Below are 13,830 nucleotides of genomic sequence, written 5' to 3' on the forward strand. Positions count from 1 at the left end.
AAAATTACATAGGACCTATACAAAAACACTCCATCATATAGATTCAGGTATCAACTTTTTCAGCAAGACCCATGAAGCTCAAGAAATAAAACCAGGAAACAATAAGTGAAATGCCATCAATTTAAAAGCTTCTAAATAGCAGAGGATAGGATTAAGAGCATGAAGAGAGAGTCTACAGAATGGGATAAAATCCTTCCCAGTCTCTACTCAGATAGGGGAATAATATCTGTAATACATAAAGAACACAAAAACCTTAACACCAAAAAAGCCAATGACTCGATCAATAAATGGCAAAACAACTAAACAGACATTTGTCAAAAGAAGAAACACAAATGGTCAACAAATATATCAAAAAAGATTCAACATCTCTAGCAATCTGGGAAATGCAAATCAAAAGTACACTAAGATTTCATCTTGCTACAGTCTAATGTCAATTATCAACAACAAATATGATAGTAACTCTTATGAGAATATGGGGGAGGGGCTGGGGTTGTGGCTTAGAGGTAGAGTGCTCACCTAGCATGCACGAGACACTAGGTTCAATCCTCAGAACCACATAAAAATGTAAAATAAACATATTTTGTGCACCTAAAATTTCAGAAAAATATTTTAAAAAAGAATATGGAGGAAAGGTACACTCTTATATTGTTTGGTGGGACTGCAAATTAGTACAACCACTCTGGAAAGCACATTGGAGATTTCTCAAAAGACTTGGAATGGAACCTGCATATTACCCAGCTATCCCTTTTCTACAATCAGCAGACTATAGCAAGCAAGCCACTGAAATTAGCCAAATTATGGACAGTACCCAGATGCCCATTGACAGATGAAGGGGTGAAGAACATGTAGTATATATACACGATGAAGAAGAATAAAATCATGACATTTGCCAAAAAAAATTATGGAAATGGAGACTGTCATGCCAAAAGAAATGGGACAGACTTCAAAAATCATTTCTCTCCTATGTGGAAGCTAGAGCAAAATAAAGGAAAGAAGGTGGGGGTCAGATATTATAAAAATATAGAGAAGATCAGGGGAATAAAAGTTAGAAAATAAGAGTGAGGGAGGAGAAATGGGAATGGGAAGAAATATGGAGTGAGTTTAACAAAAACACATTATATCACTATGCCGGAGGGAATTTCAATGTTATATATATGCAAGAGTACCAATCAATAAACGAGTGACAGGACAAACAGAGAGTAGAGAAGGGGACATAGGGGAAGCCAGGAAATATTGATTGAAGTCGAATTCATTTCACGTATGCTTTTGTAAAAATGAACCAACTAACGTGTAACTGCAATCTCAAATAAACAAATAAAAAGAAGTCTGCATTGTATCTAAGTGGTTCTGTTTGGAGAATCTACCAAGGAGCATCCCACCAGAGAGAGCTGGTGCATGGCTCTTCCTCACAGCTCTGAGTGGCTGTCACCCAGGACACTGATGGGCCACAGGAGCCAAGCCATGGCCATGCTCAGAAGACAGGCCCTCCTGACAGCACAGGCAGCAGGAGGCCTGGAGAAGTGACCCAGAGCAGGGAGTCAGGGAGAGGCCCAAGGCCCTGCAGCCTGCGGAGTTCAGCCACAGAGCAGGAGCCCAGGTGGAGTGAGGCTTCCCACAGGGCTAGAGGCTCCCAAGTTGGGGTTGTGTGGTGCCTTCCCAGGCAGGGTGAACTGAAGCCAAGGCACCCATCAGTGCCTAGGATCTACTGCCACCAGGGCAAGAAGTGCCTCCCCACACACTGCCACCAGCCTGTCTGACTTCACAGGGTAAGAAACACCCCCCCATGCAGAATGAGTGGGCATATTAAATGCAAAAGTCTAGAAAGATTAACTTTAAGTGGGTTTATCTGAGTACAGAAATGATTCATGAATAGGGCAGCCCCACCCAGGTGGGAGGAGCATCCTGAGGGCAGCAATGAGCAACATCCTGCCTGTGCCTTCAGGGACAGGTTGGCCAATTGGGGAACTCTGCCTGCTGGGATGGGTGGGCACCCCTGGTTTCCAGAGCACAGTCTTCAGGTAGGTAGTGGACAGGTCACCTGTTGAGTCAGTCCCCTGTGCCACGTGGCTTTAGGACAGCTTACGTTTGCAGAGGCAGCCTTCATGCTCAGCAGTGGGGGAAGAGCAGACCTTGGGCTGGAAGGAAGGCTGAAGACGCTGGTGGGAAGTGCTCATGGGGGCGGCGGGGTGCCCAGGCCACTCAGGATCAGAGGGCAATGCAGAACTGCGTGGGTTCCAACTGAGAAGAAGTGTCTGGCTGACACCGAAATGTCAAGAGATTTCATGGTCGTTATATTCTACCTGTAATTTTCAATATTCAATTGGAAAGTTTAAAAACATATACATGACTGAATAAAGCAACTTATACTTAAAATATTTTAAAATAATACACAAGTTTAGCAAGCAATGAACTTTTGAAGAGAAGTGTCCACTGTGGCGACAGAGTCTGAGGTTTCCTGCAGGAATGAGCCAGAATGTCCACCCAAGGCCTGGGCCTGGCTCCTGGAAACCTACTGTTTCAAGCCTGTGCTTCACCCTGCAGGTTGTCACTAAGATGTGCTTTCCTTCCCCAGGTGTCCTTGTCTCCCTACTTGTCCCTTTGGCCGTCAGTGGATCCAGAGACAGAGCACCCTCATGTAGGGGCCCCACTCAGGCCGCCCAGGGCAAGCCCCAAAGTTCCAGTTTCAGGGAATGAGGAGGAGGACCCAAAGGTCTCCGCAAAGGGTGCATTTGAGACAGGCTGCAGGATTCTCAGAGTGAGGACCTCGAGGCCCAGGCCCAGGGCAGACCCTTGTATGGAGCACTTCGGGCCCTGACTCATCATCCTGATAAGAGGGAAAGGAAGCACGGAGAAGAGCCCTGCTCTGAGCTCACTGGCTCTGTGATGTGGCCATGAACTGTACCTCTGGGGCCACATTTCATCTCTTCATAGGGAGGCCTTTGGTTAGGTCAGCAGTGCTCAAACTGGGGTCCGGGAGTCCCGAGTCTATAGATGCAGACCACTGTGTGGGCACCTCTGAGCCTCACGGGGTTTTCAGAGCACATGGGGGGAGAGATACAGCAGAGCAGCAGCTGAAGCAGGCGGCCAAGCCGGCTGCTCCAGTAACTAAGAGCTCTGCAGGACACCCAGGGACACCACTCCACCCGCAAAAACATTTCATTTTGTAAAATGTAGTATTTCTACTTAAAACCATACTTGTGTCGTTGTCTAATTATTTTTTGAGTGAATTGTACATGATTTTTGTATTTTCTTAGCTTTGACTTCTAAGAGAGAGAAATATGTAAATAAATAAAATATAAATAAATAAAAGCTGTCTGGGATCCTCAGCGTCTTCACAGAAGACCTGAGACCCTGAGTTTGAGAACTACTGAGGAATGTCCACTGCCCTTTGCACATCAGGGTGCTCCCAGCACCTGTCCTTACTGAGGGGGGACAGCATGGTAGCAGGGCCAGTTTGTCACACTGGTTCCTCACGTAATTGTCGTACGTCAGAAGGGAACGTCACCAAGGGATGCAGGAAGTGCTGGGACTTGAGGTCCCCCCCAGGGGAAGGGGCGTGGGCATAGAGGGCAGGAGTAGGAGGCGGGCACTGTGCAGCCCAGGCCAGCACACGCCCAGGACATTGCTGGCATTTCCACAGGGCTGTCCTTGGCAGCACTGGCTGGCAAAGTGGATGTGCTCTCCAGAAGCCACGTGGACAGTGAAGGGATCCAGCTCCTGCATACAGTTCTGTCCTGAGCAGGACATGTCCTGGTACAGCCTGAGGAATTCTCCTGCACAGAGGCAAGCACAGCCATCACCAGGGCCCAGAGGCTCCAGCGAGGCTCCCAACAGCCACTGCAGAATCACAAGCCGCTACCCCAGCTCAGTGCGTCTGGAGGTCTGGAGGCTCCCCTCAGGCACTGCCCTGATGGACCAGGAGCCCCAGAGAGGCCAGCTGAACATGGGCAGAGGCTGAGAGAGGCCTGGAGGTGGGGGTGCTGGTGACCCAGGGCCACCTGTCAATCCCAACCTCTGTAAAGCCCAGGAAGCAGATGTGGTGGGCTTGGGGCCCTGACACCACAGCACTGCCTGTATCCCTGCTCAGAACCAGGTGGTGGCTTGGGCTCTGAGTCCCTCCTCCTCCCTCCTCCAGACAGCCTCCTGGCTGGCTCATGGAGCTGGCAGCACTGGTGCCTGGCGAGGTGCCCTTGAGGAGGGATTACCCGGGACCACCTGTCTGAGTCCAGCAGCCTGGACCACATAGGGGCACAGTGAGAAGACCACCACCATCTGCTACCCAAGGAGACTTCTCAGAAGAAACCAACTGACACCTTGGTCTTAGATCCACAGCCTCTGGAACTGGGAAATAAGCCCCTCTGCACTGGAACCAGCTGAAGTCCTCATCACTGCCCCAAGTTTCCTCTTGCAGAGCCTCGCTCCCTGAAGGCTAGTCTAACTCGTGCCTGTCTGGGCTCCATTGTTGAACAGTTTCCAGCTTGCACAGGAGTGGGGTCCTCATGCACATGCTCCCTCAACCCCCAAGCTCACTGCCAGAAGGCCTCAGCTCAGAGGGCACGTCCTCACCTTCCTTGGGTGTCCCTGTCCCTGCTGGCCAGCTGTGCTTGGAATTCTGTGCAGTGGTGTGCGTCCTGCCACTGTTCTGCAAATGTCAGGGAGAGCTGTGTTTTCTGTGTTTTGCATCATAGTGGGTCAGTACTCGAAACAAACAACATGAGAAGAGTCAGTGAGTCCCAGGGAGATAAACACCAGTCCGCGCTCCTCCTCAAGTGGTGGAAAGTTCAGGAAGAATATGAAAGTCTGTCCCCAGCTCCCTGATAGAGCCCTGCTCTAGTCAGCTTTCCATGGCTATGACCAAAAACCTGACAAAGGAGGAAAAGTTTATTTGGTGCTCACAATTTCAGAGGTCTCAGTCCATACCCGGCCATCGCCAGGACTCTAGGTCAGAGATGAGGCAGAACATCATGGCAGAAGAGTGTGGAGGAGGGAAGCAGGCAGCTCATGGCAGCATCAGAGAGCAGGGGAGATGCCATCCATGAGGGAAAAAACAGAAAGCCCAAGGCCCACCCTGTCCTCCCCTAACAGCGCCCTACCTGCCTACAGTTACTACCCAGTTAATCATATCAAAATTAATCTCCTGAATACGCTGCAGCTCTCATAATGTAATTTTTCACCTCTAAAGATTTCTGCATTAACAGGAGGTTTAGGGGAACATCTCACATACAGACCATAGCAAGCTTCCAGGAGAAGGCCCATGCTGGGGGTGTCCATGTGGGCTTCTCTCTGAGACGTGCCAACATGCACATACCCCACACCACACCATAGACAAAGAGAGCAAATTGGACAGGAGCCAAGACAGTCCAGGAGAGCAGGCCAGGAGCTGAAGGACTGTGGGAGGGGAGCAGAGGCCTATCTGAGGGGGCAGCACAGACAAGGGGCAGGTGTTTGTGTCTTCATGAGCTCGAGGGAGGAGGTACCAGGTGGTGAGCAGCCTAGAGCTGAACACAGCGGCCACACTGCGGAATGCTTGGTCCCCAAGCACAAGGGGCAGGGCACTTCTGGTGTTGGGCTTGTGGAGTGGATTCCAAGGGCACAGACACTGCAGCAGCGTGGGGCCTGGACACTGGGTGGTCATGAAGGCGTTCAGGACTGGGCCAGGAGAGGCTTTATCATAGACACCCACCCTCCACAAATGATGGGGACTAAGAAAGGGACCAGAATTTTGTGAGGTCTGCATCTCTGAGGAGGAAAAGTGACATCACTGCGGGGACATGAGTTCCTCTCTGCTCATGTAGGCCCCCAAGACACACTGCCCTACACCTGCATCTTGGAGCAGTGGCCTGCATTGTGCCTTACCCTCTGGTCTCATCAGAAGGCAACAGAAGAAGTGTCTATATTTTTGTCAGCTTTCATGTAGGACGCCATCGAGGATGTCCAGTGTTCTGGGAAAGTCTCCTACTAACCTCCCTGGGCTTACTTCCCCAGCTGCTCCAAGGGGCTTCATGTGAGCCAAGTTCTCTCCAGAGGCAGTCCAGCCCTAACTGAGTTTCCTGGGCAGGACCCTTCCCTTGACTGATCCCAACGCACAACAGTTTCAATAGTTCCCCATTTTTTTTCTTCAAATAGGTCAGTTATGTGATGGGCTGAATATTGTCCTCCAAATAAGTACACATTCTAATCCCCAGTTCTGTGAATATATCTTCCAAAGAGTCATTGAAGTTGGGACTAAGGATCTTGTGGTGGGGAAACGATGCCAACTTGGCTGGTGGCCCCATGTAATCACAAGGGCCTCATAAGAGGAAGAAGGGCGTTGGCACCAGCAGGAAGGGGCACATGGTGACAGAGGCAGATAGCCAACAGGTGACCCTGGAAGATGTCAGAGCTGTACAGCTGTACAGAGGGCCACCAGAACTGAGAGGACACGGAGACCAAACGTCCCCTTACTCCCACAGGGAACCTGTCCTGCACTCACCTGGGCTGCAGCCAGACTTACCTCCAGAAACATAAGGAATGGATTGTTGCTCAAAGCCACCTGTTTTTTTCATAGTTTGTTATGGGAGCCATAAAAACTGATACCACTTATAAAAAATGAAGAAGGATGTTCCCAAATTTTAAATTACTATAATTAGTTCTGAGACACAGGCCAAGGCCAGGGGGTCAGCATAGATAGTAAATGATCTAGTGTGAAAGATATGGGCTAACTGGCTGCTTATCAATGAAAAGGAAGTAGATAGCTCACACCTCAGGGAAGCAATCCTTCCAGCACAGGAGTTCAGAATGGGTACCTTGGGTGCTCTTCTCCTGCCCTTAGGCCCTAGGCAAGTAGGGAGAGAGAGGAAGAACTTGTCTCTTTCTTCATCTGTGAGATGGGATGACCATAATACATACATTGCATTTGCTGAGAATGGAGTCAATGCATCTGGAGTGAGTAGTATGGTGGCTGGAGTGCAGTAAGCCCTCCACATGTGTTATGACTTTTTATCATCATTGAAATCCAATCCCTTCTCATGGGGAACAGAAGGAATTAATTCTTGCTCATCAATTACCAGGTCCAACAAGAACCCATACATCCCTTCCCAGATCAACTCTGTCCATCAACAATCCTAGTTCTAACTTGGGCATCTTCTCTCCTATTGAGACTCAGCCTTCCTCTGGGGCCCAGAGTCCACCCCACACAGCTACAGGTGCAGGAAATGAGGGTGAGCACATGCCAAAGGGCTCCACAGAGCAGGCTGGAGGTGTGTTGCCCTCACCCATGGAGAATGGAAGAGAGAGCTGTGAGCTGGGCATGGCTTGTGCCCAGGAGGAAAAGAAGAGCTACTCACAGGAGACTCAGGAAGGCCCGACCTGGGCAAAAACATCCTTGGTTTTACAAACGCCCAAGAAAGAAATACCGCTGGGACACGATGCTGCAACTTCAGGAGGAGGCTGCACCCTCTGGGAGAGAGAGCTAGAGAACCAAGGTGTCCCTTTGAGCAGACTGCAGGGGCACTTTGTGGTGGGTCAGCACCAGGAGGTTTCTGTAAAGGCTCTGCCTCTCCTGGATCCCCCACCTCCTCACAGGCACCATCTGAGGTGTGCAGTGGCCACCATAGCCTCAAACCTGCCTTATGAAGATGAAACACACCTGTCTTGAGTGCTGATGATGCATCTTCATCCTTTTTCTCTTTTTTCAATTTTTTGTGGTACTGGAAATTGAACTCAGGGCTTTGTGCACGAGGCAGGCACTCTACGAACTGAGTTCTGTCCCAATCTCCTTCTTAATACCTTCAGAGACCACCTATGCCTGTGTCCATCTTTGGAAGCAGAAGTGTCCAGAGAGCATGACAAGGATTCCACACAAGTAGATCTGAGGTAGGGAGCTTCAGCTGTACCCGAGACTCTACAAACTGTGGGAGAGCACCCTGCTGCACCCTGAATCATTCATTCAAAAGCATTTCCATTAGCGCAGGGAAATTGGGGATTGGAGGGCAGGGGATGAGGATTTCAGAAAAGAGGTGTATTCCTAGATGTGTGGCCGAGAACATGCATTGAGACCATGGAGGGACCATAGAGATTCTTAGAGATCTCATCTCAGACTTCCTCTGAAATATGTACTTGGGTGAAGAAAGAGCCCCTGAGAGAATGAATAACAATTATTATTTATTTTAACCTCAGGTACAAACAAGTAAGCATACACATATGTATGTAAGCATCAGCTTTTTTAATCTGTACTGTTGAGTATGCTGGAGAAGGACCCCCAGAAGACATTCACGTTTGCAGGTTGTGGAATGGTGGACTTGCCACCCTCGAGCAATCAAAGCAAGACTTTGAGTAGGAGAAGACTAGTCAGAGTGGACGAGATAATGGGTGTCAGCAGGGGGCTCCCACTGATGGGCTTTACACAGTCGAACTCCAATTCATAATTCAATTCTATCGTACCCAATTTGCAAGCACTTTCGGTTGTACAACCCATAGCAGACACTATTGAAGGAGGATTACCACCAGTCACCCCTGTGGGAGAAAGATTGGCAGTTAGACTCTCTGTCACCCTGTCTCTCCTCTTCACCCCTGTCTTCATGTCCATTTCTCTACTTCCTTTGAGAAGGACAAAGGTCATCAGAATGGCCCTTGACCCCTAACCTCTGACTTTGGCATGACAATCATGCACTTCCATCCTGGGACCAAGCAAGTTTTCCTCTGGTTCCACCATCTCTCCAGTGGTGGAAGGATGTTAAAAGTACCCTGCTGTCTACGATGCAAGACCAGAGCCTCTATGGCCTCCCTAGGAGAGATGTGGTTGATAAAGGCAGGGAAGGAGGTGGAGGTCAGACCTCAAGGGTTTGGCTGAACACATCTGGGATCCCTGTCCTCTTCTGCACCTTCACATCCTTTGGGAACCCAGAGGGAAATACTGTAGATGAGGTCCCCTCTGCCCAGGGTTGACACATGCTACAGAAACCTGGAGCAGAAAGGCTGCCCCACTGCAGAGAGCCCACCTCTCCTCTGTATCCCAGGTGACACCCATTTCCCTCATTCAGGTCAGCTCAGCTAGACAGAGGGCCCTCCCTGCTAGTCTCAGACCCTCCTCCAAATTACTCAAAAAAAAAAAAAGAAAAAGAAAAGAAAAGAAAAAACCATGACAAACCTTCATTGTCATCAAACTCTCAGCTCCAACAATATTTAGCTCCTCAAATGCCACTAATTCCAGGGAACCCTTTACATGTTGATCAGAAAATACTTGACAGTGTCCCATCTAGCTGTCCAGCCCAGAAAGGACACCCCATGGTGGCTTCTCCTGCTCCCATCTGAGGGGCTACAGCACCCTCACCACAAACACAAGCTTTCTCCTACTCAGGAAAACTTGAAAACTTTCACTGGAGTCAGAATGACACCATGCAGAAAGTCAGTGCTTGGCCCCGAGGGTTTGCTCTTAGAGGTAATGGTGTTGAGGGTGACAGAGGACTGTGGGTGTCCACCCTTCATGTCACTGAGACACGGTCCCTTTCCAGGACAACATGACAGCCCGTGTGTCCCCAGTCCTCTCCTCTGTTCTCCTCGGAGCTGCTCAATTGTCTCCTGCCCCATGGCTCCCTGCAATCCTACGAGGGATACGCTGGCCCTTGGACCTCTAGCACCACTTGCTTGTGGGCGTCAGGCACTGTCATGCAGCTGCAGGTCCCACCCCTGCTGACAATGCATCCATGCCTTCCTCCCCAGGTGTAACAGGGTGGTTCTAGGTGACTGGGAGGGTAGGAGAAATGAAGCAGTGTCTCTTCTCAGATGAACTGTGAAGAACCTCAGCTCCCCCACCCACTTCTCATCCCAGCTCTGGGGGAAGCCAGCTGGCAGATCATGACTCCCAGGAGACCTAGGAAGAGGCCCAGGAAGAGGAATGGAGGCTGCATGGGCTTGGAAGCACATCCTGGCTCTGAGCGATCTCAGCCCCTGCTGCCGGCTGGACCACAGCTCAGGAGACAGCCTGAGCAAGCACCACCTCTATGCCACTCTCAGACCTGCCACCTGCAGACCGTGGGGTGACACATGTCTTCTTAAGCTGTTAAGATTGGATGTAATTAGATACACAGCAATAGATGGCTGACACTTTGTGCCCTTTAAGAGGATGACCCAAAATGCTTAAGGAAAATCCATATCCTTAATCTCAAGGCATTTCGTCTCTGCCCCTGTGCACTTGAGGGGCTGTGGGATACAGATCATGCCATTCTCAGAGAAGCAGGCAGGACATACAACGCCATTTTCTTCCTTGGACACTGGAGACACTGAATAAAGAGAGAAAGTTTTCATGGTGAGCAATGGGCAAAAAGAAGAGCTGAGATAATTCTTATCCCCTGAATTTGTGAATATTCCAAAATCCCTCAAACCATTCACAGCTAGATTGGCATAGGAGGGATTAGGGACAGGATTCATGGATCAGGTAGGAAATAGTAATCAGAGAGAGTTTGTAGGGATTTAGTGTTATCTTCCCCTTTCCTCAAGGACTTTCTCTCCCTGGGTGGAGAACAATCCTAGATAATGGGGCAGAAGGTAACCTGAGGCCTGAAATCATGCTGCTAACAGAGTGATGGACAGGCAGGTGTGGCCTGGGACCCACAGTCCTAGCCATCCCCACCCTAGAGGCTGAGGCTGCAGGATTGCTCGAGCCCGGGAGTTGGAGGCCAGCATGAGAATATAGTGTGAGTCCATCTCAGCAAAGCAGAACAAGAGAGGTGAGGAGTGGGATAGGTGAGGAGAATCTGTCTGCTGGGATGGTGACCCAAAGCACATGGCTTTACAGACCCACACGTAGAGAAAATGCCCAGGCCTGTCCCACCACTCAGCTTCCTGTCTCCCATGCAGAAGAGACTTAGGTCCAACCTGACCCTTCAGGAGAAAGGAGAGACCCTCAGCAAGAAAAAGCTCTGGGCTTCTCAGAAGCAGAGATAGGTCATGGGAATGTACCTCTGAGACAGAGAGAAAGTCCATGGGCCCAGGAACAGGTGGGCAAGAAAAGGGCGCAGGGGGAAGAGCAGGCACTCACGTTCTGAGTTCCCTTGGTTGCAGTTTTCATGGTAGCAGCACTTCATATCGTACCCAAGTATCTGTCCCCTCCCCAGTGTGGCAGAGAAGGCCAGGGGAGTGCACGCCTTTTGAGAGCAGCCTTTAGTCTGCATAAGTTTTGGTGAACCATCTGTACAGAACCAGAACCAAAGAGAATGTTCCCTCTGAGCCCTAGAGAGTGGGGTGCCCAGACGGGCAGCCAGTATCAAGGAATTCTGCAAGGGCACCCCTGTGTCCTTCGAGTTTCTGCTTTCCCAAGAGTCCTCCCCAATGGTCCCCTTCATAGAACTAACCCATGGAGGAACCATTTGATGGTGCTGCTCCAGTGCTTGCCAGGTATGTGTGGGACCCTGGGTTTGAGCCCCAGCATCACAAAAAATATTGGGGCAGGGGAGTCCTTTCTCACTGATCCCCCACCCCTGAGGCTGATGTGGGGACTGGAGTCACTCAGTACTTCCCCCTGAGAGCCTTCACTTGGCACAGTGCCCACTCCTGCCACCTCCCCTGCCCACACCCAGCCTCATCCTGGCAGGACCTTAGGTGAGGGAGCCAGGGTAGAGTGAAGGAGTAGAGAGGAGGAAGGAGCTATACCGAGTCCTGAGCAGAGCAGCCCCTTCCTCCCAGGTCCTGTGTGCAGCAGCAAGGGCGGGTGGCAGGCAGGGCTCACCTGGTGGGCTAAACTGTTGCTTATTATTGAAGCAGCCCTGAGAGGCCTCACAGGTCTCCGGTTTAGACTGACATGCATTCCCAGTGCATTTCGTACACGTGTAACTCTCTACAAGAGGGAAATGACACCAAGGGAGGCTGATCCAGTTATGATGTGTACACAGGCAACTCTGCCACAGTGAATTCCTCCTTATGCATGACCACATTGGAGAAATTTAAAGGTAGGTTCATGGGAGGAAGAACAAAGTGTAGAGGAAGCAGGGAGGAGGGGAGGAAATGGAGCACTGAACACTGAATCAGCAAAAACTCTGTACATGCATGAAATGAGCCTCACAGTTATGCAAAACTGCAGGGCATCAGCAGCAACATTTGAAAAGTCATTCAGGAGGGAAAAGTGGCAAGGGTGGGAGTTGCTCTTTCTAGTAGACAGACACTCCTAGGGATGGAGGGAACAGGACATCCCTCTCCCTGTGGGCTAGGTGGGTCCCTCAGGCTCCCTCCCTGAGGGCTTATTGTCCAGCTTCCCACCCTTGGGAGAGGGTTGCTTGCTGGTCCTTACCCACGGTGCTGAAAACCAGGGCCACAAAGATGCACAGAGTGGAGAGACTCCTCAGGGTGGAGGCCTGGACACTGGTCACCAAGCTGACTCCAGGACACTGCAGAGGCCAAAGGGAGCAAAAGGGTCAGAAGGACAGTGCTCTGGCCTAGAGTCCAGCCCTCCAAACGCCAGACAGCTGCAGGTGTGGCTCCTGTCAGGGATGCAGGAAGGAAAGTGGCTATTTCCATCACCGAGGCACCCAGGGAAGACAGCCGCCCTTCCTCAGAAGGACTCTCCTGCAGTGGGTGGAAGGTGCTGGGGCTCCCTCCAAAGCTGAAATGGGTGACGGGGCCAAGAGGGGGAACCCCCCATGCAGGGAGCAGATGGGGTCTCTCCTGGGCTGGGAAGTCCCGGCTGTGTTTCCCCATAGTCCTTAGCTGAGAACATGGATTTCTCAGTCCCAAAGTCACCCTTTCAAAGAGTAGAGCCCCTGTGCTGATCCAACATGGCGGCGGGCGCAGAGAGGTCAAGTGTCTGACCTCTTCAGCTGCCGGGCAAAGGGAGTCTTAAACCGTCTAAATGTTGTTTGCTCAGGATCACTAGGCAATGCTGAGCTGATGTGGATCTGGGGCGAACAGTCAACACCCCTCAGAACACACACCGAGCCGGAGCGGCTGAATTCAGGCTCCTGTTCCCCTGCGTCTCTCAGACAAACCGCTGTGACTCAGCGCTAAACGCTCCTGGTGAAACAACTTTTCGGCTCCTCCGGGAACCTGCGGAGGTTAATACCAACCGAGCCTTCATAGGCAGTGGCCATAGGATTGAGACGGGGATTGGGAGAGCCGATCAGGACCCACCTGTTGCATCGGACACTTGCAAAGGGAACGAATTGTCGCCATTCACATGGGATTTCACCATGGCAGAGAACTGATGTCACCAGAATGCGACAGAGGAGATAACGTCATTGAAACCTGCGGCAGGAGTTGTGTAACCCCCTAGCCCCTCCTCTCCACACAGCAGGGAAACCTCAAGGGCCCCTCCCAGCTCTCCCTTGAGCGCCATAGTCAGACCAAGGGAATCAGGAGCAGGGCGCGGGACCCAAGGCGTGGGACCCCGGCTACTGCTTCCACCAGGGCTGACACCTGAGGTCTCTTGCACCAGCTACCTGGGGCTTGGCTACCAGAGGGCAGGCAAAATACACTTAGGGTTCTGAGCCACAGGCTCCACAACCTTAGGGTCTGAGGGAATGGTAAGCAGGGAGAGTGTGCCCAGTCATTCAAGAAAATAGGGCTCCCGGGAGCAGCAGACCTGGCGTGTAGCCAGTATTGTGGTGAGCATCACCAGTGAGAGAGGCCTGACTGGAGGAAAAATGGGGAAGTTACTAGACACAAGAAAAGGCCCTAGGCACTCAGGATTGGAGACCCGCCCAGTCGGGGAGGAGGAGCTGCTTCACCGTGATTGGTTCCTGCTTATGGAGAGGAGAAGCTTGGCCCGGTGGGCACAGCTTCACCTACTGGAAGAGAATTTAATGGAACGCTAAGACTGCATTTAAAAATTTATTTTTATTATTATTATTTGTTTTTTTTAAA

General features: G+C 50.8%; 1 protein-coding gene across 1 annotated transcript; it reads right to left on the reverse strand.

Moving 5' to 3' along the window:
* Positions 1 to 8,146: 8,146 nt before the first annotated feature.
* On the reverse strand, positions 8,147 to 13,204 carry LOC125611748 (protein RoBo-1-like). The gene is made up of 6 exons (XM_048787140.1): positions 13,099 to 13,204; positions 12,263 to 12,359; positions 11,705 to 11,812; positions 11,018 to 11,167; positions 10,134 to 10,259; positions 8,147 to 8,493 (listed from the first exon to the last, which is right to left on the reverse strand). The coding sequence occupies exons 1-6, from the start codon at positions 13,138 to 13,140 to the stop codon at positions 8,297 to 8,299; spliced, it is 720 nt and encodes a 239-aa protein (XP_048643097.1). The 5' UTR covers positions 13,141 to 13,204; the 3' UTR covers positions 8,147 to 8,296.
* Positions 13,205 to 13,830: the final 626 nt, after the last annotated feature.

This window comes from Marmota marmota, unplaced genomic scaffold (genome assembly GCF_001458135.2).
Source record: "Marmota marmota marmota unplaced genomic scaffold, marMar, whole genome shotgun sequence".
NCBI classification, from domain to species: Eukaryota; Metazoa; Chordata; class Mammalia; order Rodentia; family Sciuridae; genus Marmota; species Marmota marmota.

What these genes read in the sequence shown, in the direction of transcription:
- LOC125611748 (XM_048787140.1), bottom strand. Translation starts at nt 13,140, where the DNA reads ATGGCGACAATTCGTTCCCTTTGCAAGTGTCCGATGCAACAG. An exon ending in CCTGGTTTTCAGCACCGTGG is followed by an intron (nt 11,813 to 12,262) that starts GTAAGGACCAGC and finishes TCCCTCTTGTAG; the next exon opens with AGAGTTACACGTGTACGAAA. An exon ending in GCAACAGTTTAGCCCACCAG is followed by an intron (nt 11,168 to 11,704) that starts GTGAGCCCTGCC and finishes GGTTCTGTACAG; the next exon opens with ATGGTTCACCAAAACTTATG.